General features: G+C 45.9%; 2 protein-coding genes across 2 annotated transcripts; one reads left to right on the forward strand and one right to left on the reverse strand.

Moving 5' to 3' along the window:
- The first annotated feature begins 426 nt into the window (after positions 1-426).
- On the forward strand, positions 427-6,710 carry LOC109786175 (steroid (22S)-hydroxylase-like). Its single transcript, XM_073496027.1, has 9 exons — positions 427-596; positions 760-1,093; positions 1,852-2,004; positions 3,451-3,699; positions 3,756-3,945; positions 4,709-4,762; positions 4,894-4,999; positions 5,257-5,365; positions 6,450-6,710. Exons 1-9 carry the CDS (start codon positions 427-429, stop codon positions 6,708-6,710), a joined length of 1,626 nt encoding a protein of 541 aa, XP_073352128.1.
- Positions 6,711-11,290: 4,580 nt separating this feature from the next.
- Positions 11,291-12,458, reverse strand: LOC109786176 (probable F-box protein At1g44080). Its single transcript, XM_020344760.1, has 2 exons — positions 12,154-12,458; positions 11,291-12,059 (listed from the first exon to the last, which is right to left on the reverse strand). Exons 1-2 carry the CDS (start codon positions 12,456-12,458, stop codon positions 11,291-11,293), a joined length of 1,074 nt encoding a protein of 357 aa, XP_020200349.1.
- Positions 12,459-22,954: the final 10,496 nt, after the last annotated feature.

Here is a 22,954-nt window from a genome sequence, read left to right on the forward strand (position 1 = left end):
CCTCACGGTTTCTCCTTCCTCCTCTCCGGTGCTCCGGTGAACTCCTCTCCGGCGACCTCCTCCTCCTCTCTGGCGATGTAGGCGAGCGCCTCTCCGGTGACCTCCTCCTCCTCCTGTCCAGTGACCTCGGCCCTCCTCTCCGGAGAACTCCTCTCCGGCAAAAGAACACGGCAAAAGAACGTACAAGATACAAAAACGAGAACAAAATTTGAAAAAATATCATGCAAAAAAAAAAACGAGCAAAAAAAAGAGCAAAAAATGGGCAAATTTGGATCTTCCGAACAATTTTAATTTTAACTAAATTTTGCATTACCCGTGAATGTGATTTAGCACATAAAAATAACTAAACTTGAATATAAATTGTTTTTTTCTCTTCCGTTGCAACGCACGGGCATTTGTGCTAGTCCGTAGCTCATGGCCGCCATGATGGCCTCCATAACCAGCGAGCTCCTTTTCTTCCTGCCCTTCATCCTCCTGGCCGTGCTCAGCTTCTACACCATTACGGTGGCTAAATGCCATGCCGGCTGGACGAAGAAGAAGCGACCGAATCTGCCGCCCGGCACCGTCGGTTGGCCCTTCATCGGCGAGACCTTCGGGTACCTCCGCGCGTACCCTGCCACCTCCATCGGCCAGTTTCATGAACCAGCACATCGCACGGTCCGTACGTACACATACATTCATACAAATACAAAGCATGCCAACATGCGTGATCAAACATTCGGGCTGAGGTCGCATGATATTGATGGTATATGGATGCAGGTACGGGAAGATATACCGGTCGAGCCTGTTCGGACACCCAACGGTGGTGTCGGCGGACGCAGGGCTGAACCAGTACATCCTGCAGAACGAGGGGCGGCTGTTCGAGGTCAGCTACCCGCCGAGCATCGGCGGCATCCTGGGCAAATGGTCGATGTTGGTGCTCGTCGGGCACCACCACTGCGAGATGCGCTCCATTGCCCTGGACTTCCTCAGCTCCGCCCGCCTCCGTGCCGTGCTCCTCCCGGAGGTTGAGCGCCACACCCTCCTCGTACACCGCGACTGGCTACTTTCCTCCTCCTCCGCCGTCTTCTCCACCCAGCACCAAGCCAAGAAGGTAACTAGTAACTGACGACCTCCTTGACCACGCGCCATGCACAGCACCTGGTTTGGTGTTGCGATGTGGTCCATCCGTCCATGCAAGGTCGATGAATGGAACTTTTTCAATAAAGGGCGTTTTTATTATCTCAAAAAGTAGCATCAAGAGGATACAAAGCATTATAAGTAATACTCGGCCTCTGCATAACTAAGATGCACACAGCCTATCACCTAAAGTCTGATAAAAAGAAAGAAAAAAAACGACAAATGAGCGATAGTAGAGTTTTATAGACCGACACTATGCCTATGTCAAAAGGGGTGGTGGACCGATCCGGAGATTATGCTGCCACCCATGTTGGGTAAAAACCTCCGTAGCCACCTACTCCAACCGCGTACACACCGCCTTGAACAGCGATTGGTACTCTACTCGTTGTAGCGTAGACCACGTATGAAGCGAGTGCGTTCAACGAAAAATAACCTACAAAGGAGAAGCATTTTTGTTATTGAAAACCAAATCATTTCTACATAGCCAAAGCGACCATAGTAAGGCATACGCTTCCATCCTTATTAGCGTTTTCAACTTATTTGGAATACCATCCAACCAATGATCAAAAATATTGGTGACACTTGTGGGCGGATACAAATTTGACGCTATTTGGATGACTGATCATGTAGAACATACAAACTTGCATTGGAAAAAGATGAATGGAACTGACAACGTCGTACGCCCACAGTGGAGTTGTAGAAAATTAACAATGGATGGATCCGTTCGCGCAGTTCACATATAACCTGATGGGGAAGAATCTCATGAGCATGGAGCCCGGCGAGGAGGAGACGGAGCGGCTGAGGCTGGAGTACGTCACGTTCATGAAGGGGGTGGTGTCTGCGCCCCTAAAGTTCCCCGGGACGGCCTACTGGAAGGCCCTCAAGGTACAACAACAACAACACTCAACAGTCAACACGCTACTAGTACTAGTATAATATAGTCCCTGTCTCTGTGCGCGCGCTTGGGTGTCATGTCAAGTATCGAAAAATAAGTTGAAGAAATCACTTGTTTACTGATCATCACTTATGAGCGCATAAAATGTTGCCTGCCTTTTACTGCTTGTGCGGTCACACTCAGATGATCTTTATTGATTGCTCCCAGATGCAGCATGCTGCATGCATGCTCTCACACTATTTCTCTTCCCTACACACGGCCCGTGGTGAACAGCATACAATTGCAACTTGAAGTTTTTACCTCTTAGAAAAAGTTGAATGACCAACCTTCCTAATTTGGCATGATTATATGTTGGAAAAACCAGTCATTTATCTTGATTTAACCACGTTTATGTCACCAGGCACGCTATTTGCAACCCTCTTAATTTTGTTTTCATTAATGACATTAGCACCCTTTATTAGCTGATATCGATATCCTAGTATACATAGATTTTGTCTTAATTAATGATGTTAGCACCCCTTGTTAGAAGGAAATTTTGTCAAGAAAATAGTAATTGTCATCAATGTTCGGATATTCCCTTTTGCTCCTACGTGCATATGCACCCATTGTCGAAATACACATTTCAAAAAGTTGAAAAATTCGGAACAAAAATCCCGCGTGTATATCCGGACATTTTATGTCCGTTCACCAGGTTTCGGTGAAAAACGACGTTTTTTGTGGCTTGTGTAAAAAAGACAATTTCTGATGCTTCATTCTAACTATTCACGAGGCATTTCTTTATCTTTTTTACACAAGCCACAAAAAACGTTGTTTTTTACCGAAACCTTGTGAACGGACATAAAATGTCCGGATATACACGCGGGATTTTTGTTCCGAATTTTTCAACTTTTCAAAATGTGTGTTTTCGACAATGGGTGCATATGGACCTAGGAGCAAAAAAGCCGCGTCCGTTGGCATATATATGCTTGATTCATGAAATGTTTAAAGTAATTTTGCATTGTACACTCGAGCTTAGGAAGTACTTCTTGTTGCCTATTCACCAACCTACAAACGTCTCGCAACACGAAGTGAAAAAATATAGATTGAACAGAAAAGAAAAAACCAAAACCAAAGAGCAATACATTTTTTGTTTAATTAATCATTTCTTAGCGTCAGAGCACAAAAAATGGAGAAGGGGAATAATTTGTATGCTGGGGAATTATCCTACTTTATTTGACGGCACCTATGTTGAAAAGATATAAATTCTCCAAAATAGAAAGGTATGACAAGGCACGATCTTCAACCAGTAGGCAGTTAGGCAACATCTTAATGATTGTGACAGGTCAAATGTTCTCCCAACAAGCCCAAACAAAATTACTACATATGACTTTGCTGTAATTTTATTTTTTTCTATCATAGAATAACACCAGTAATTATTTACTATATTTTGCGTGCAGTCGCGAGCCACCATAGTTGGAGTAATCGAGAGGAAAATGGAGGAGAGGCTCGAGCAAATGAACGAGGACTCGAGCACAGAAGCAGATGATCTTCTCGGGTGGGCATTGAAGCACTCTAATCTATCAAAAGAGCAAATATTGGACCTCTTGCTTAGCTTGATCTTTGCTGGGCATGAGACATCGTCAGTGGCACTTGCCCTCGCCATCTTCTTCCTCGAAGGTTGTCCTAAAGCTGTCAAAGAACTGCGGGTACAAATTCAGTTTACTATACAAACTCAAATTCATTTGTGCTAAACTGGACATAGCAATCTTTCAGAAGAAAAAGAAACCACATTCAGTACATGGATGGTGAAATGAACCAGAAATATCATGCAAATATTCACAGTGATCCATGGCCGTGCAGGAGTAGCATCTTGAGATTGCTAGAAGCAGAAGCTGAGAGGGGAGTGCAAATTGAGCTGGGAAGACTACAAAGAGATGGTTTTCACACAATGCGTAAGGCCCTTTTGATTTGTCTGTTTCCTCCCTCATAATATCAGTGCAAGATATATGTGTGTGGCTGCTAACTTCCCATGGGGAAATCACTGTCCATGTACAGTTTGATGCCAAGGCAAATTATCTGATCCCCCGAAAAGTTGGGGAGCACCTTTCCTTGGTAGAGTAGTACTATTATAATAGCATCGTAGGTGTTGAGTGTGTTCTTTTGATGCTCGAGCACCAGGAGGCCGCTATTTTCAACATGTCAAAACGCCCATTTCAAAGTTTCAAAGCAATTAAAAAAATTCCATTGAAATTTATATGTGTTCCGCACGAACGTGTGACAAGTCAGTAGAAAATATTGCAATTTCTAGGCTGTACAAAATAACAACAAAATTCTGGACAAACAACCAAAAATGTTAGCCCATTTCGGAACTACAATTTTCTTTTGTATGCAACGTGCGGAAGTATAATGTTATGACATTTTGCACATACGTGTATACGTGTTTGTGTGTTCACAATTTTTTATTTTTTTGATTCTGTGGAAATTTGTATTTTGAAAACGAGCTCCCTGTACCTCGGTCAGACGGTCACTGTTAGCATTTTCCACGGTGTTGTGCTACTGTATGGAACTATACAATGTGTCATTTTACACCAAAATAGCATCTTCCGGTCCTACACATTCCAACTGCTGAACTCTCTTGTTTGCGAGTTAGTTCAAAAGCGGTAGAGAAAATAAGGTGACAAATGTTTGAGTCCTTAATTGCTTCTTTTCTTGCAGGTTATAAACGAAACCTTGCGGCTAGGCAACGTGGTCAGGTTTCTGCACCGGAAGGTCATTCGGGATGTGCACTACAATGGTTGGTGGCTTAATTCTTACCGTACATATATTCTTCTGACAGTACCAGTGAACTCCTCTTCCTATAGATGGAGTTGTTGAATATTTTAATGTACGTGGACTGACAGGGTATGACATTCCGAGCGGATGGAAAATTCTGCCGGTGTTAGCAGCAGTGCATCTCGACTCATCACTGTACGAAGATCCCAACAGCTTCAGCCTTGGAGGTGGAAGGTCAGTGCCTAAACGATGCCTACAATTTTATCAGCACAAAATCAACTGGAACTAGGAATGATACTGCTATCAGCTTAAGGATATCGTGAAATTCAATCCAAGAAAGAACAAAAAAGGAAAATGTATGTCTGGCAGTCGTTGTTGTCCAGTCAATCACAGGCCTTCATGCCGTTTGCACAGTGAAACTTCGGTGGCAAAGACAAAACGACGCCCTGTGGCCGTTGGAACTGGTAATGATACTTGATATATGCATTCAGCTTCAGAGGAGTTAACGTTGTGTTTGCTGTTGTAGCAGGGCAACACATCCGCCGTGGCGCACAACAGCAACTTCATGCCCTACGGCGGCGGCACGAGGCTCTGCGCCAGGTCAGAGCTCGCTAGTAGAAAACAGGGCTTTGGTTCGGGCCTGGTCTGTCCATTAGTCCCGGTTCAGTCACGAACCGGGACCCATGGGGCATACGTCCTGGTTCGTGAGCCCAGTGGGCCGGCCGGGGCCTCGTGGGCATTGGTCCCGGTTCGTCTGGACCCATTTGTCCCGGTTCTAGGCACGAACCGGGACCAATGGGTCTCACTCTTGCCCCACATACATTGGTCCCGGTTCGTGGCTCGAACCGGGACAGAAGGTGGAGCGTTAGTCCCGGTTCCAGCTACGAACCGGGACAAATGAGCTGCCCCACCGACGTAGCAGAGCACTCCATAGTGCTCTGTTTTTTCTGGCGGCGAGGGGAGGGCATTTGGATCCCCGTCCCCCGTCCCCAGTGTGTCGCCTCTGGCGCACGGGCGAAACCCTAACCGCGCCGCCAGCCGCCCCTCCCCGCTCCTCCCCCGCTTCGCCGCCACCGGAAGGGAGACCGGCGAAGCCCGCGTGATCCCCAGGTAAGGTGGCGGCAGGGCGTCCTCGTCGTTCTCATGCAGATCTCGTGGCGGCCGGTGGCGATCTCGCGGCGGCCGGTGGCGCGCGGCGGTGTTCCGCCGGTGGCAGGCGCCTGCTGCCCGTGAGGCGGCGTCCCTCACGGCGGCGGGGCTGCCCCTGAACGGCGCTTGGTGGTGGCCACGTGGCGGCGCGCGGGTGGGCCGGATCTGGGCTTCCGGTCTGCGTCCTTGTCGTGGCAGCGCTTGACGTTGCCCTCGGCCATGAGGCGTGGTCCGGGACGGGCCGAGCGCCGGTGGTGTTGGCCAGGACGCACGCTGGCAGCGCCCTACTTCATCTCGGATCGTCTCGCTGGCCAATGGTGGTGGTCATCTTCTTCGTCAGAGATGGCCGGCCAGAGGCTTGGTGATCGGATCTCGAGATCCATCATCTAGTCCCGGCTGCGAGTTGGGGAGACATGGTTGCCGGTGAAAACCGAGCCGTTTGCAGGCGATGGTGGCATTCTACGCCGTTACCTTGATGGAGGCATCGTCGTGTAACTACTGTCGACCCACTCGTGCTGCTCTGGGGAAACCCTAGGATCTGGTGTTCCAGATCGGACGATGGCGGCATTGCGGTGTCGTTTCTCTCTTGGGAGCATCGTTTGTGGACCAGCGCTGGAAGTCAGAGGCAGGAGGTGGAGCGGCTTCGTCTTTCACGGAGCTTCGGTGGAGATGTCAAGTCATGCCTGACCGACAGGTGCTACGCTTTGTCATGCCTGGTCGGCAGGTGCTACGCATGACAGATCTTCCAAAGACTTCAAGCTGTGTCGGCTGGTGGTACTTGGCAACATGGTGCTAAGGTGTATCAATGGCGACCGCGACGTGCACAGCTGTTTGCGCGCAGGGAGGAGGTGCCGTTGGGCGCCGTGGTGGCGTCGACGATAGCTAGACCGAGCAAGGTTGATGCATCAGTACAATTCTGAAGATGGAGCGGTGGCAGTTGGCGGCGGCGGCCTCTGAGAGCACGCCGGACCGAAGAGACCCATGCCCGGCAGGCGTCCTGGATGGGTCCTCGGGTCTTAGATGTTAGGTTTGGCTGCGATGTCTGTTTGGTATTAGGCCCAGGCTATCTGCGCCTCTTCATCAACTGGTTAGGTGTAGCGATTGTTTGTTTCTTAGACGGCGGCTTTAGTCTTACTGTGGTATTACTTTGTAAGGTCTTGTGAGAATAATTAATAAAGTGGTCGTATGCATCGCCCAGATGCTGAGGCCGGGGGCCATCTTTTCTAAAAAAACCCTCCTATGCACATGAGGTGTTCGATGAAATGCCCGAGCCACACGAGTTAAGCTTTCTCCTCTCGAAGCTCGACCTCCAAGCTCCATTTTCTCTGAGATTTGCATAGGTTTAGCGGTCCGTCACGTCCCGTCCCCGTCTTCGCCGCCGTCGATCGCCTGCGCCGATCTCGTCGCCGGCACCACCGTGGTGAGCCTCTTGTTCTTATCTTCTTTCTGAAAGAAAAATATATTCTTACTTTAGATAGATACTTGTCTAATTTTCTTACTTTTATTATTGCTTGTTATTATATAGTGTGATGGTTTTGCTATCCGCCCCTATCGGCCCTCGTCCTGTCTATGATTCGGATGTGGTATATATTATCTTTTTATAACTATTTAGTTCATTTATTGTTTATGACAATTATGCCGACCCATGTGACATAGATTTTATTTATGTAGGAGGTAGTTGAACCGGAAATTCCAAACGACCCTATTGTCGAGAGGTTAAATTTAGTTGAAGAAGAAAACAATTACTTGAAGGAAAAAATAAAAAAAAATTGAGGAGGAGAAGATGATATTGGAGTTGGATCTTGCGGATGTCGTCGATGATCACAAGATCAAGATGGATGCAATGCGGTTGAAGATTAGAAAGATTAGAATATGGTATTCATACCGAGGCTTGGTATCATTATGCCGTTGGATCAATTGTTACCTTGGTTGTGATTATGATCGCATTTGTTGTTGCATTGAAAGGTTTTACATAGTTTCAATGTATGGTTTAACTAGATGCTCTGGAGAGCTATATGTTGTTCAATTTGAACTACGTATGTACTTTGGTTTTAATGTGATGATGAACTACTATTGATTTGGTCACTTATCTATCCATGTGAACCTGTAATGGTTTTTGACACACATAATTATATATAATGCACGTAGATGAACAGGCAATGGATGTACGGTGACAGACACACATAATTATGTTTCCCGAAGTGGCTGAGGCTAACCCTCTCAACTTTTTAGCACATGCTATGTGGGTGAAATGATGATACCATGCCAACTATCAACCTTTTCAGAGTTCATTTGAAATGCTTTTGAATTTCAGGGTCTTATAGCACAAGAAAAATCAGTAAATGCATGAAAAATAACAAATGAAGTCAGAAAGGGTTGAAAATTGATGATGTGGCTTTGAATGGTGCATTTTGAACACACAAAAAGTCTGGAGTTCAAATAAGTTTCAAAAATGAAATCCCTTTGTAACAGATGAGTTTCCGTATGAAACCCTGATACTTCGAAAGAGATTGTCCATTTTGTACACGAAGTGCATCTAGTTTTTTCCATAACCCTCTCAACTTTTTAGCACATGCTATGTAGGTGAAACGATGATACCATGCCAATTTTCAACATTTTCAGAGTTCATTTGAAATGCTTTTGAATTTCAGGGTCTTATAGCTCAAAAAAATCAGTAAATGTATGAAAAATAACAAATGAAGTCAGAAAGGGTTGAAAATTGACGATGTGGTTTTGAATGGTGCATTTTGAACACACAAAAATTCTGGAGTTCAAATAAGTTTAAAAAATGAAATCCCTTTGTAACAGATGAGTTTCCATATGAAACCCTGATACTTCGAAAGAGATTGTCCATTTTGTACACGAAGTACATGTAGTTTTTGCCCTAACCCTCTGAACTTTTTAGCACATGCTATGTGGGTGAAATGATGATACTATGCTAACTTTCAACCTTTTCAGAGATCATTTGAAATGCTTTGAATTTCAGGGTCTTATAGCTAAAAAATCAGTAAATGCATGAAAAATAACAAATGAAGTCAGAAATGGTTGAAAATTGATGATGTGGCTTTGAATGGTGCATTTTGAACACACAAAAAGTCTGAAATTCAAATAAGTTTTAAAAAATGAAAGCCCTTTTATAACAGATGAGTTTCCGTATGAAACCCTGATACTTCGAAAGAGATTGTCCATTTTGTACACGAAGTGCATCTAGTTTTTGCCGTAACCCTCGCAACATTTTAGCACATGCTATGTGGGTGAAATGATGATACCATGCCAATTTTCAACCTTTTTAGAGTTCATTTGAAATGCTTTTGAATTTCAGGGTCTTATAGCTCAAAAAAATCAGTAAATGCATGAAAAATAACAAATGAAGTTAGAAAGGGTTGAAAATTCATGATGAGGCTTTGAATGGTGCATTTTGAACACACAAAAAGTCTGGAGTTCAAATAAGTTAAAAAAAATAAAATCTCTTTGTAACAGATGAGTTTCCGTATGAAACCCTGATCAACTAAAAAGCCACATCATTTAGCTCAAAAATAATCAATTAAAATATTCTGTTATGATCAAGTAAAACAAAACTATAATATTCTTTAATAGCAAAAAGAAAATCAACGAAAAAAAACTTTATAAAACTCGAATAGCAAAAGAAATCAACTAAAAAGCTTTTATAAACCTCTAGTGTTATATGTATTTTCTGTTGAAAACATGAAAAGGAGAAAGAAACAAAATAAACTTTAATAAATAAGTAGAAACAGAATAAAATAAATTAAAATTTAATAAAATAAATAAGTAGAAAAAAAATAAAATAAAATAAATAAGTAGAAACAAAATAAACTTTAATAACGCAAAATAAATAAACTTTAATAAAACCGGTGAGGGGCGGGCCGGAGGTAACCATAATCTGCCCCTGAAGTAATTCCCGAGGTAAAAAGTGTACTTTAACGAACAACAATACAATTACTGGCAGCATCCTGAAGTTATCTTACCAATAACTGGACTCAGAACCACCCCTAAAAAAGCAAATTGAACTCAGAAACGCAGAAAACGCCAGCCGTGGTCTATTGGTAGTTGGTGGAGGCGTGGAGCAAGGTTGTATTTCTGGAGCAAGGCTCGCATCTATATTTTGTGAATTCTTTCACTTATCATTTTTTCTATTGAGTTTAACTTTTATGAGCTGTGTTATTCCTTTCTATATTTATGAGCATGTAAGCTGGAATTATTTAGGCTCTTCTACTGACTTGCATGGTGAGCGTTTAGTTAGCTAACATTGTTATAGCACCTTAATGCCTCTTTCAATTGTCACATGTAAAACCTTTATAGGGCCATAAGCAAGTATTAAGGCTTTATTAAATTATAGTTTCAGCCATGAACAACCATATAATTGGTCATCCAACACATCAGCTGTGATTATTTCCTTGAAGGCACCTCCAAATGTTTAGAGATAAAACATTGAGTGTTTAGTCTGTTGACTGTTTTATCTTCAGCTCTCTATATGCATGCCACTTATGAAGTGCAAAACTGCTAATAGGTAGATTTGAGATAAACGCTTACATGGTTTACTATATATGGTACATTGATATGTTAGTTTATGCTGATGGTGCTTAGCGTTTTACATCGAGTTTCAAGCAACTAAAGTTTCTCCTTCGATGTTAGAAATGTTGTTTTGTCTCTTCCTACAAACAAAGACATCAACTATAGCTCGATCAAATAATTAATCATATTATTCGCAAAAAAAATTAATAACATATTTATTTCTTGATAAAGTTCCAATGATTGTTTATTCAAGTGATGACCAATTATAATTTTTTTCTTACTTTCTACATCGGTTTCGTGTGTAATAATATGAACTGTAGCACTCTATTATTTGTGTTGGCATGATGTAGATTGGATTACTACTGCATGCTGACCATGTAATTTTCAGTGTTTTCATATATAGGGTATTTGTTTTGGACCTATGTATGCATGGTGCCTGCTGATCAAAACCTAGGTCTGGTTTTTTTTGTATAAATTTGTATGGAGCAACACTACAATATAGCATTTAGAATTTTCATAAAGCACTTGATTTCTTTTTTTACACCATCAGATAGGTTAAATTTTTCTTAATGTGGAATCGTGAATGATCCTGTCATATAAACTATTGACCTAAAATGTCTTATATTTGTTTACAGAGAGAGTAGATACTACTGATTGAATTGTTTTCATGATTTGTTTTACAAATATACAAGAAAATAAAGGATGATCCTGTCATATGAACTACTGACCTAAAATGTCTTATATATCAAAGTATTGATGTTATGCAACATCTTAAAGACTAGCCCGTGTGAATACACGGGTTGACGACTAGTTGAGTTAATTGTTGATGTAGTCGAATCCTAACTAGTTTGATATCGGAGGTAAAATCCACATGGGAGGACAAACGTCACCCATCGCGTAGTAACCTGTCGACATGATGCCTTCTACACCATCGGTGACACTTTCGACTTGCTTGTCATATACACAGCCATCACTGTTTGATCTCGTCAAGAGCCGTAAGCAACGATGGTGGGAGAAGTAAATATGGTTCCTCTGCACGTCGCCACTCCCGCATGCCGGCACAGGCACTGCTTTGGAGCATGTTAGCCCCAAGAATAGCGCGTAGTCTCCTAAGCTATTCAGCTCCACCCACTTGTAGTCGTGAGGGCTTGTACGTAAGCCGGTGCAGACTAGCTCAAGCACCGTGACGCACGGACCACAGATGTTATGCAAGTGGCGCGACCACCACCGATAGTTCTTTATCACTATCACAAGCTTGCCAAGTAGGTCAACAATGTAACTCATGTGCTCATTCGGATTCTCCCAATAGTTGTTTAGTGCGCACAACCAGTGGATGCGTACGATCACAAACGCACCATATTTGTTCAAGCCAAGGTCAAACTTGACGAGCTGCTTGGTGTATCGTGTGATGCCGTAGAGCTCGGCATTGCAAAAGGCAATATCCATGAGACCATCACCCCCAAGAAATCCTTGCGTCGTCCAGCCGGCCTCCGAGCACCCAACTCTGCAGAAAGCGAGCTCGTGCTTATCGGTGATGGCAGCGACAATGCAACCACTTGAGGTCGGCTGCTCAGAGAAGATGATCTTCTTCAAGATCAACGGAGGATCAACGCTGACCGCAGAGAGCACCACCACAGCACCAGAAAAGAGGTTAATTATGCTGAACGGAGCCTCGGCCGAGGCAACCCAGCCACCGTCATGACTACCGACGAAGCACCTGCCTATGGGCTATGGCCTTGGTCGGGAGGGGGAGGTGCGGCAGGACCACGCCCTCCTTGGGGCAGTACACGACCATGGTCTCGGCGCCGGTGCCGCGTGGGTCGAGGATGAGCCACGGGAGAACATGTCGTGGCGCGGCACGCCATGCTGTGCACACAGCGTCGAAGCGTGCGCGGTCGAGCGGGGCGACGAGCCTGGAGTAGACCATGCGGAGGAGATCGCTATGCAGGCCTGACCACTGCCCTGACACCGACGAGGTTCCTGGGATGCCGCTATCGCCGGCGGACGCCATCTTAATTTGTTTGTTGACGCGGCCGCCGGCCGATGGATCCGAGTCTCTCTGCTATCTACAAGCGTGGATCGAGAGTTTGAGCACGATGGCTCACCTTCCCCCTCCCCCCTCCTCCTCCCTGGAGACTCCTAGGGCGACTCCACCGGCGATCCATGGCTCCCATTCCTCCTGATCTACTCCGGCCAAGATGGCTCCACCTCTCCTGGATCTCTCCCCGGGAGTGGGATTTGCAGATAAGGTCAGAGCCAGGTTATCTACTCCTGTTCATTGTCTTGACCCTCTCCATGCTTTTCATCTTGTGGTCTCTTTTAGCCATTCGTCCTTTCCTTTCAATACTGAACACGTTAGCCTTGCCCTTGAGGCATGCATTGGTGGATCACCCACTGATCTTCATGTCACACATCTTCGTGGTCAAGTTTTTAAATTCTTCTGTTATCTCTAAGGCGGTTGGATTTATGATCTACCATCTTAGATCTTTTAGATGCCCTAGTTTCTCTTGTCATTTTCATCTATGGGGTTTCGGAGGACTGGCATGGGTCAGAGAATACAACTCTTGGCTTTACGAGCTAGATCATGAATGGACCACTGTGGATAGATCCCCCCGTCGCATGCTCTCCGGTGCAAATTCCGTTCCATTAGGCACCCGCTGTCCACCACCACCGCCGTCGTGCAACACTCCGGTCATCTCCAACAACCCTGCGCCCTCCTCGGATCACGAGCCAACAGCGGGAGCGGCCGTTTCTTTTCCAAATTCAAACCCTGGGGGTTCCTCCTCGGCCCATCCTCCCCGGCAGCGGCCCATAAACACCCGGCCTAGCCCCAGCAACGGCCCACCACTACAAACCACGGCCCTAACCCCATCCATCACCAATACCCGACCCACCCACCCAGCCCACTCCCTTACCATCGTCCCTACTGATCGTTTTTTATCTCACGATTTATCCTTTTGTGGGAAATGCTTATCATCCGGTCACCGCCGTGTTAATTGCCAAAATCAGTTCAGATGCCGAAATTGTTATAGATACGGCCACATATCCCATTTTTTTATCTCCAAAAACAAACCCCCCGTATATCGGGTCAAATCCCACCCATCTACCAACCCTTCACCCGTATCCAATAGCCCGCGCGTCGACTCGTCTCCCCAAAACCCCACCCCCACCCCTCAACACGACTGCCCACCCTGCCAAACCCCCTGCTCTCCATTACACCCCTCCTCTGCTCCACCATCCTTCTCCCTCGGCGCCTCGATTTCCTCCACCGCCATGGCCACCTACCCTTGCGATCCACTCCCTCTCCTCCCTCCTGGCACTGCCATCTTGGAAGCCGACGGCAACAGACGCCGCCGCAGCTACCATTATCTTGGCGGCGAACCTCTGGTCCAATCCAGGGATTGGGCAGTCATCTCCCTCGCACCACCACCCGACCCAAATCAGTTTGATACGGATGCCATGCTCATCCGTCATTACCTTGATCATGAGCGTGGTTTCCGCATTGCTGAGATTTCAAGATGCGGTATGGGAGCTGCGCTCGTCCGCTTTCAGCACGCCTGCGACATCGACACGGCCATCGCCAACAGCCCCTACTTCATTGGTGACTTGGTTCTGCGAGTCATTCGGCATGACAGAGGTATTAACCACCGATACTGCACTTTCTCCCATGATGCTTGGATTATAATGGTCAACTATCCGCTTGAGGCCTGGAGACCGGATAAAGTTTGAGAATCTGTCAGTGGTTTTGCCAAGTTTTTAGTGTGGAACAGAGATATGTCTAATAGGGTTCGCATTCTGATCTGTTGGAGTTCCTGATCTGTGTGAAATCCCAGTTAGTCATGTTATCAGTGTGAGTTTAGATGATTTTGGACATGGGCAATCATGGACAAGTGTTGTTTATATTCTGCAAACTGATTTACTTGGTGCCATGGGTGGAGATGAGGACCCGATCCCCCCCGATGGTGTTATGCACCCCATGCCCCTCGCACCTTTTGGAGGAATCTGGCATGATGCTGATTTTATTGACAATGAAAACCATCATGCTGCTCCAGCTGCACACCATGCTCCAGCAGCTGCCAATGCAGACATCCCCATGGTCAACACACCACCTCAGAGTCCGGAGAATGCCCAGCAGAATCAGCCTTTCCAACCTGCTGTGGAAGCCAGTGATGCTTTCATTGCTATGCATGACATGATGTCAAAAATTATGGTTTCTGCACCTGCTATTCTTGAGCAACTCTAAGGCTCCTCAGTTATTACCACCAGATGCCAGTTAATCAATGTGGATGATGATCATGGACCTGTCAAGAAATGCATGCTGACCATTACTACTGAAGCCCCACTTGAGCCTGCAGTGTCCTCAGTTACTATCTCTGAAATGACTGAACTATCTGAAATCTCTGAATCATCTTACATGCAAAACCCTGAACAAGACCTATCACCTGCAATGCTTGACTTCATGGCCAGCAACCAAAACTCACCGGCTGCTGAACCAATCCAGGATGTGTCTAATGTTCTGCCTGCTGATGCTACCTCTCCGGCTGTCAACAAAAGGAAGAAGGTTAATGCCCCATTGGATGTAAACGATCTGCGTCGCAGTCGTCGCATAGCTGGTCTGAGTGTTGGATTTAAAAATGAAGCTGCTGCAAATAAGGCAAAGAAGACGAACAAGTGTAAGAAGAATCTGAACACAGAGTTCGAGCATGAGATCCGGGACCCCTCTGCACAGCCGCCACCTGAACTTCCACTTGAAACCATCCAAGCAATCGCCACCAAGCAGTGTCAGATCCCTCCTGAGGAGGTTTCTGGAGAGAAGTTCAAGGCCTTTGTGGATCATGAATAGACCCATAATAAGCACTAGTTGGTCTTGCTGTCACAAGACCCTATCTGGCCTTATGCCAAGACTTTATTTATCTAGTTTCTCGACTATTACTTTTGCTTTATCTATGCATCTGGTCTGTAAGGAGTTAAACTCCACTATTTGCTTATGTTGGTGGAACATCATGTGTTATTTATATTCCTTTAGAAGTTGTCTGAATGGTCAATGGGATTATGAGCAGCTAATCAGTGGCAAAAAATCCTGTCAAAACCTCTGGATATTATCTTACTTTCCTTGCTCTAATTGATGTAAGAACACTATGGATATGATTAAGTCATTCCTATATGATCACACTCTTGCTAACCATATCAATGAGTAGAAATTGGAATATATTAAACTGGAATGTCAGAGGGATTAATTCACAAACAAGATGGGATGATTTGAGAGCCAAAATTGATGAAAGTAACTGTGGCATCATTTGCATACAAGAAACCAAGAGAGACACTTTTGATCAGGCTTACCTCAGAAATTTCTCTCCTAGAAGATACAACCAATTTGCATATACACCATCAATAGGCCTCTCTGGTGGGCTAATTACTATGTGGAATGGCAGTCTATTCAGTGGTTCTATCATCAGCCAATCTTCATATCAAATTACAGTTAAACTGTCATGCAATCTCTCTGGTCACATATTTTATATCAGCAACATATATGGGCCCTGCCAGAATGAAGACAAAATTGATTTTTTTCACTGGTTGAACAATATTGATGCCTCTCAGATGGATCACTGGATACTAGTTGCTGATTTTAATTTAATTAGAAGTCCTCACAACAGAAACAGGCCAGGAGGTGACACTAATAATATGCTCATGTTCAATAGCATGCTTCAGCAACTTGACCTTGTGGAAATCCCACTCAAAGGAAGGAATTTCACCTAGAGTAATATGCAAGATCTCCCTTTATTGGAGAAGTTGGACTGGATATTCACTTCTGCAAACTAGACCTTGACCTTTTCAAACACCCTGGCACATCCACTAGCCAGAGTAACTTCTGATCATGTCCCAATTCACATTCAGATTGGCAGTGACATACCTAAATCTTCTATTTTCATATTTGAGAACTATTGGTTTGAATTTGATGGATTCTATGAGACTGTTATTCAATGCTGGAACATAAACCAAACATTGTTAAATTCTGCAAAAGACATTGCTGCCAGATTCAAATGTCTCAGAATGGGGCTCAAAAAATGGAGTAAAAACCCGTCTGAGCTCAACACCAAAATTACTGCCTGCAACTATGTTTTATCTATGCTTGATGGCATTGAAGACCAAAGATCACTGAGCACCATGGAATCAAATTTCAGAAATATCCTGAAAAACCACATCTCCAAATTATTGGAAATCAAAAGGATATACTGGAAATCTAGATTTCAAATGAGGAGTGTGAAGCTAGATGATGAAAACATTGATTTTTTTCATGCCATGTCTACTCAAATTTTTAGGAAAAACTACATAACTACTATCAATGATGAAGATGGAAATCCTTTCCAAAATCATGATCACAAGGCTGCAATCATCTGGAAATCCTACAAAGACGGGTTGGGTGTGACGCCCTCGATTCAATCGTACACTAATCATACACGCAAATGTGTACGATCAAGATCAAGGACTCACGGGAAGATATCACAACACAACTCTAGACACAAGTAAAACAAAACAAGCTTTATATTACAAGCCAGGGGCCTCGAGGGCTCGAATGCATAAGCTCAAAAACACAAAAGTCAGTGGAAGCAACAACATCTGAGTACAGACATAAGTTGAACAAGTTGCCTTAAGAAGGCCAGCACAAAAGCATCTACGATAAAAAAGGCAAGGCCTCCTGCCTGGGAGCCTCCTAACTACTCCTGGTCGTCGGCGGTCTCCACGTAGTAGTAGGCATCGACAGTGGCATCTGGCTCCTGGGCTCCGACATCTGGTTGCATCAACCGGAAAGAAGAAGAAAGGGGGAAAAAGGGGGAGCAAAGCAACCGTGAGTACTCATCCAAAGTACTCGCAAGCAAGGATCTACACTACATATGCATCGATATCAACGGAATGGGCTGTATATGTGGACTGAACTGCAGAATGCCAGAAGAGAAGGGGGAAAGCCTAGCCTATCGAAGACTAGCATCTTCAAGCGTCTTGCAGCATCAGAAGAGATAAGAGTAGTATAAAGTAAAGTAGTAGTAGTGTTATCAACCTCGGCCAGAGATCCTTTCTCGACTCCCTGCGAGAAAGCAATCCCAGAGCCATACTATCCAATTCTCATCACAATCCAATTCTCATCACAAGTATCCAGTTCTAGTTGTATCGATCAGGATACAACTCCAAGCGTCCGTTACCGTAGGACAGGCTATCGATAGATGTTTTCTTCCATGCAGGGGTGCACCAACTTACCCACCACGCTCGATTAACTCCGGCTGGACACACTTTCCTGGGTCATGCCCGGCCTCGGCCAAACAATACGCCGCAACCCGACCTGGGCTTAATAGAGAGGTCAAGCACGCCGGACTAAACCTATGCCCCCAGGGGTCATGGGCCATCGCCCCGGGAACTCCTGCACGTTGCGTGGGCAGCCGGTGAGAAGACCTAGCTACCTCTTTCAAAAAGGCAGGTGCTTACGCAGTCCAACCCGGCGCGCGCCGCTCAGTCACTGACGTCTATTAAGCTTCGGCTGATGTATGCGAACGCAGAACGCCCATACTATGCCCACGTGATGGTTAGTGCTATCAGGCCAGAGGCCCCTCGGATCAAATATCCAAATCATAGTGGATTAGGAACGCGCGGTAACAAGCAGAGACTCACGAAAGATGTGACCCCGTTGCCCCGTCTCGAGGACTTGCGGCAAGGGCTAGGAATGCCCGGCCATGCCTCGTAAGTATCTTGCGGGCACCTTCCAGGTCAACCCGACTCCACATCACTCGTGGGTACCCCTCAGGGTCGACCCGCCTTTCCAAGTAACAGTTGTAAAGTCCAAGTATCCGTGTGTCCAAACATCAAGGGGAAAACCCGAGAAATCACCCCCAGTGAATTCCACTCGATGTAATCATCAAGGTGAACGTAGGAGGAACCACCACCGAGGTTCACACTTGAGGGGTTGCACAACAGAGTCGTATCGGAACTGGTTAAGGCGGAATCACCCTCGATGACCACGATCGAATAGCTACACTACAGGGTTAACATCAGAAGTGTTGTAGAGGTCTCACCCTCGGCACTCGATAGTAACCCAGTAGTGTCGAGCAACTAAGGGGAATGTGATGTGCGGTGCCGGGGCCTGGTCTTCAATCCCGTTGATCGGGTCTTCAATGATGAAGCAGGGGCAACAAGGACAAGGTGGGGGTCACTGATGGATCATTAACCAACCTATACTAAGCAGTTTAGGATAAGCAGGTAGGTAACAATAAGCAGGTTACAAAAGCAGGCTATGCATCGGAATAGGAGCAATCAATTACAGTGGCAAAATCTAATGCAAGCATGAGAGAATGGAATGGGCGATATCGGGATGATCAAAGGGGGGGGGGCTTGCCTGGAAGCTCTGCTGAAAAGGAAGAAGTGCCGTCGTCGACGTAGTCGATCACAGGGGCAGCATCGGTCTCAGGGTCTACCGGAGAGAAGAGGGGGAAGAAACAATAAATATAAAGCAAACATAGCATCACAAAGCATAACATGGCAATACGCGGTGCTAGGGGTGAACTAACGCGGTACTACACGTTGCAGACGGAGGGGATAAACATCCGAGGATGAATTCCCGGTGTTAGGCGGATTCCGAAGAGAGGAAAAGAGGGGGAAGTTCCATGTTCAACATGCTAGGGGCATGTGAAAAATGAGCGGACCGCGTATTCGGATTTGTTGGATTTTTTTGAGCAACTTTCATGTAGAAAACATTTTCATCCGAGTCACGACTTATTTTCTATGATTATTCAAAGACTTAAATAATTCCTAAAATTAATAATAAATCTAAAAGGAGCTATTGCATTAGCATGACATCATCATGACATCAACAGTCAAATGTGCAGTTGACTTGGTCAAACTGACAACCGAGGCCCGCCCGTCATTGCCTCACTGTCCTATCTCGTTTTTAACAGGATAACTAAGGCGAGGGACCCACTGTCATAGCCATTTTAATGTAATCCTAGTGGTTAATTAAGTTAATTAATTAAATTGCTAGTTAATTAATTATTTTTACAACTCTTTACTTTTGCTTTTACGTTTCTCCAGGGGCGGGACCCACTCGTCATGGACCCATGCGGGGGCACACATGCCCGGACTCACAAAAGAGGCCGGCGACGTTCACGGCGGTTCGGGGTCACAGCAAAAAGGGGGCGGCGTCGATGCGGTGCCGCGGCGGGGAGAGCGACAGCGCCTAGAAGCGAGGCAGCAGCAGCATCACGCAGCGGTGGAGCACGACGGAAGGAGGAGGCAGCGGCAGCGTCAATCGGCGGCAGCAGCAGACGAGCCACAGGGACGGCCGCGTGCGGCGGGACACGCACGCGGGGTGTGAGCAGGCGCGCTGTGAGCACGCGGCACGTACGGGTACGGCGCGGCGGACGACATCTACGACAGGGGGGATCAGAAGGCGAGGTGAGGGTTGCTCACCCCCGTTGCAGGGGATCGGGGGCCGGCGAGGCTTGTGGGAGTCCGATGAAGGAGAGTCGGGGACGGGGCATTCCGGCGATGATGGGCGGCGCTGGCGACGGCGAACGACGTCGACCGACGAGGGCACCGGCTGCCTTCGGGGCAGAGGCGAGGGCCGTCGCGGCGGTGTCGGGGAGGCGGGGTCTGGGGCGATGTGGATCGCCCGGATCCAACAGAGAGAGGGGGAGGAGTGGAGGAAGGCGAGGCGTCCGGCGAGGAGGGGGGGTTCTTTGGGCGGCGGGCGGTGTTCGACGGGCCCGGGGCAACTGCCCCGATCCAGATCCAGACGGGATCGGATGAGGAAGGGGGAGTGGGGGTCGTGCGGGGGGGGGGGGGGGTAGGGTTACGGGGAGGGAGTGGCCTAATAGGCCAGGGGAGTAGGAGAGTGGGCCGGCCTATGGGGTGGCCGACTGGGCCGGCGGGGTTGAGGCCCAGTGGGGAAAGGGGGGGGGGGTCAGGGGCTTTCTCTCTCTCTCTCTCTCCCACCTCCTCTTTTTCTTTTAATTTTCCTTTTTAAAAACTTTATGTTTTAGCTATTTTAGGCTATTTAGACATTTTGCAAAAATGTTGGTTCACCACCAATATTACCTGAAGAATACTTCCCACATGATGAACATTTTAGTTTTCATGTTTGAGCATTTTCGAATTTCACTGAGCATTTGAAATTGAATTCAACTGGAATTTGAAATGGAATATTGATCAAAGTGACTAAGCACTGTTATAACAAAATGATTAGCTTGATCTCATGGATTACTGTAGCATCATTACACCGGGGTGTTACATTGGGAAAATCCATTGATCCTCCTATGCTTTTCAACCTTGAAGAACTTATCCAGCCAAAAGATCTATCTGAACTTGAAGCTCCTTTCTCAATGGGTGAAATTGATCAGGTTATTAAAGACATCCACTCAGATAGAGCTCCAACACCAGATGGTTTCAATGGTTCTTTCCTGAAAAAATGCTGGGATTGTTGGGGAACGTAGTAATTTCAAAAAAATTCCTACGCACACACAGGATCATTGTGATGCATAGCAACGATAGGGGACAGTGTCGTCCACATACCCTCGTAGACCGAAAGCGGAAGCGTTAGCACAACGCGGTTGATGTAGTCGTACGTCTTCACGATCCGACCGATCCAAGTACCGAACGTACGGCACCTCCGAGTTCAGCACACGTTCAGCTCGATGACGTCCCGCGAACTCCGATCCAGCAGAGCTTCACGGGAGAGTTCCGTCAGCACGACGGCGTGTGACGGTGATGATGTTGCTACCGACGCAGGGCTTCGCCTAACCACCGTTACGATATGACCGAGGTGGAATATGGTGGAGGGGGGCACCGCACACGGCTGGAATAGATCAATAGATCAACTTGTGTGTCTAGAGGTGCCCCCTGCCCCCGTATATAAAGGACCAGGGGGAGGAGGCGGCCGGCCAGGAGGAGGGCGCGCCAGGGAGGAGTCCTACTCCCACCGGGAGTAAGACTCCCTCTTTTCCTAGTTGGAGTAGGAGGGGGAAAGGAAGAAAGGAGAGAGGAGGAAGGAAAGGGGGGCGCCACCCCCCTCCTTGTCCAATTTGGACTAGAGGGGAGGGGGCGCGCGGCCTGCCCTGGCCGCCCCTCTTCTTCTCCAATGAGGCCCATCTTGGCCCATTAAACTCCCAGGGGGGTTCCGGTAACCCCCCGGTACTCCCGTATATGTCCGAAACTCCCCAAAACCATTCCGGTGTCCGAACATTGTCGTCCAATATATCGATCTTTACGTCTCGACCATTTCGAGACTCCTCTTCATGTCCGTGATCATATCCGGGACTTCGAACTACCTTCGGTACATCAAAACACAAAACTCATAATACCGATCGTCATCTAACTTTAAGCGTGCGGACTCTACGGGTTCGAGAACTACACGTCTCCGGTCAATAACCAAAAGCGGAACCTGGATGTTCATATTGTCTCCTACATATTCTACGAAGATCTTTATCGGTCAAATCGCATAACAACATACATTGTTCCCTTTGTCATCGGTATGTTACTTGCCCGAGATTCGATCGTCAGTATCTCAATACCTAGTTCAATCTCATTACCGGCAAGTCTCTTTACTCGTTCCGTAATACATCATCCCGCAACTAACTCATTAGTTACAATGCTTGCATAATTCATTTTAGAGTTTCATACACTCTTGCCCAAGGGCCATACTTTCATTATGAATGAGATGTATGTTATGAATATTGATAATAATACAATACCTCTGGGTTTACTTTTCATAATTCATTTTAGAGTTTCATACACTCTTTCCCATTGCACAATGTTTGTTGCAAAAGAGTTGTTCATAAAAACAACAATTGTTGTTAAGTATTATGAATAACATAAGGGCCATACTTCCATCATCGATGGGACGTATGTTATGAATATTGAGGGTAATATGATACATCCATAACACTGACGTTAAATGTCGCAAGACTAAAAGAATACCACACAAGTGTGGCACTACATTTGGTCACATTGGAGAAACCCGCATGGAAAATTCCATTATGATGGATTTTGAAGTCTTTTTGATTTTGAATCATCTGACACTTGCAACTTTCCTCCGAAAAGTGAAGTGACTAAAATACCGTTCACAGGCCATAAGGAACGAACAACAAACTTATTAGTGATCATACATTTGATGTGTGTAGTCCGATAAGTGTTGTTAGTGGTGGATTTATTTATCTTCAGAAATGACTCAAGTAGATATATGGATATTTACTTGATGAGACGTAAGTCTGGATCTTTTGAAATCATTCGAAAGGTTCTCCAAAAATGAAGTAGAAGTTATTGTAACAAGAAAATTATGTTTCTGCAATTTGATTGCACAAAGGAATATTTGAGTTACATGTTTAGCGAATGTCTGATGAGTTGTGAAAGGGGTTTCATAACTTGCACCTCCCGGAACACCACTGCAAGTGAAAAGTCCGTCGAGATGTAATCTAACCATTTATGACATGGTAAGGTCAAAGATGACATAAATAAATTTGCCATTAT

This window comes from Aegilops tauschii, chromosome 3 (assembly GCF_002575655.3).
Source record: "Aegilops tauschii subsp. strangulata cultivar AL8/78 chromosome 3, Aet v6.0, whole genome shotgun sequence".
Classification (NCBI taxonomy): Eukaryota; Viridiplantae; Streptophyta; class Magnoliopsida; order Poales; family Poaceae; genus Aegilops; species Aegilops tauschii.

What these genes read in the sequence shown, in the direction of transcription:
- LOC109786175 (XM_073496027.1), top strand. Translation starts at nt 427, where the DNA reads ATGGCCTCCATAACCAGCGAGCTCCTTTTCTTCCTGCCCTTCATCCTC. An exon ending in CCCAGCACCAAGCCAAGAAG is followed by an intron (nt 1,094 to 1,851) that starts GTAACTAGTAAC and finishes CCGTTCGCGCAG; the next exon opens with TTCACATATAACCTGATGGG. An exon ending in TCAGGTTTCTGCACCGGAAG is followed by an intron (nt 4,763 to 4,893) that starts GTCATTCGGGAT and finishes GTGGACTGACAG; the next exon opens with GGTATGACATTCCGAGCGGA.
- LOC109786176 (XM_020344760.1), bottom strand. Translation starts at nt 12,458, where the DNA reads ATGGCGTCCGCCGGCGATAGCGGCATCCCAGGAACCTCGTCGGTGTCA. An exon ending in CATAGGCAGGTGCTTCGTCG is followed by an intron (nt 12,060 to 12,153) that starts GTAGTCATGACG and finishes CTCTGCGGTCAG; the next exon opens with CGTTGATCCTCCGTTGATCT.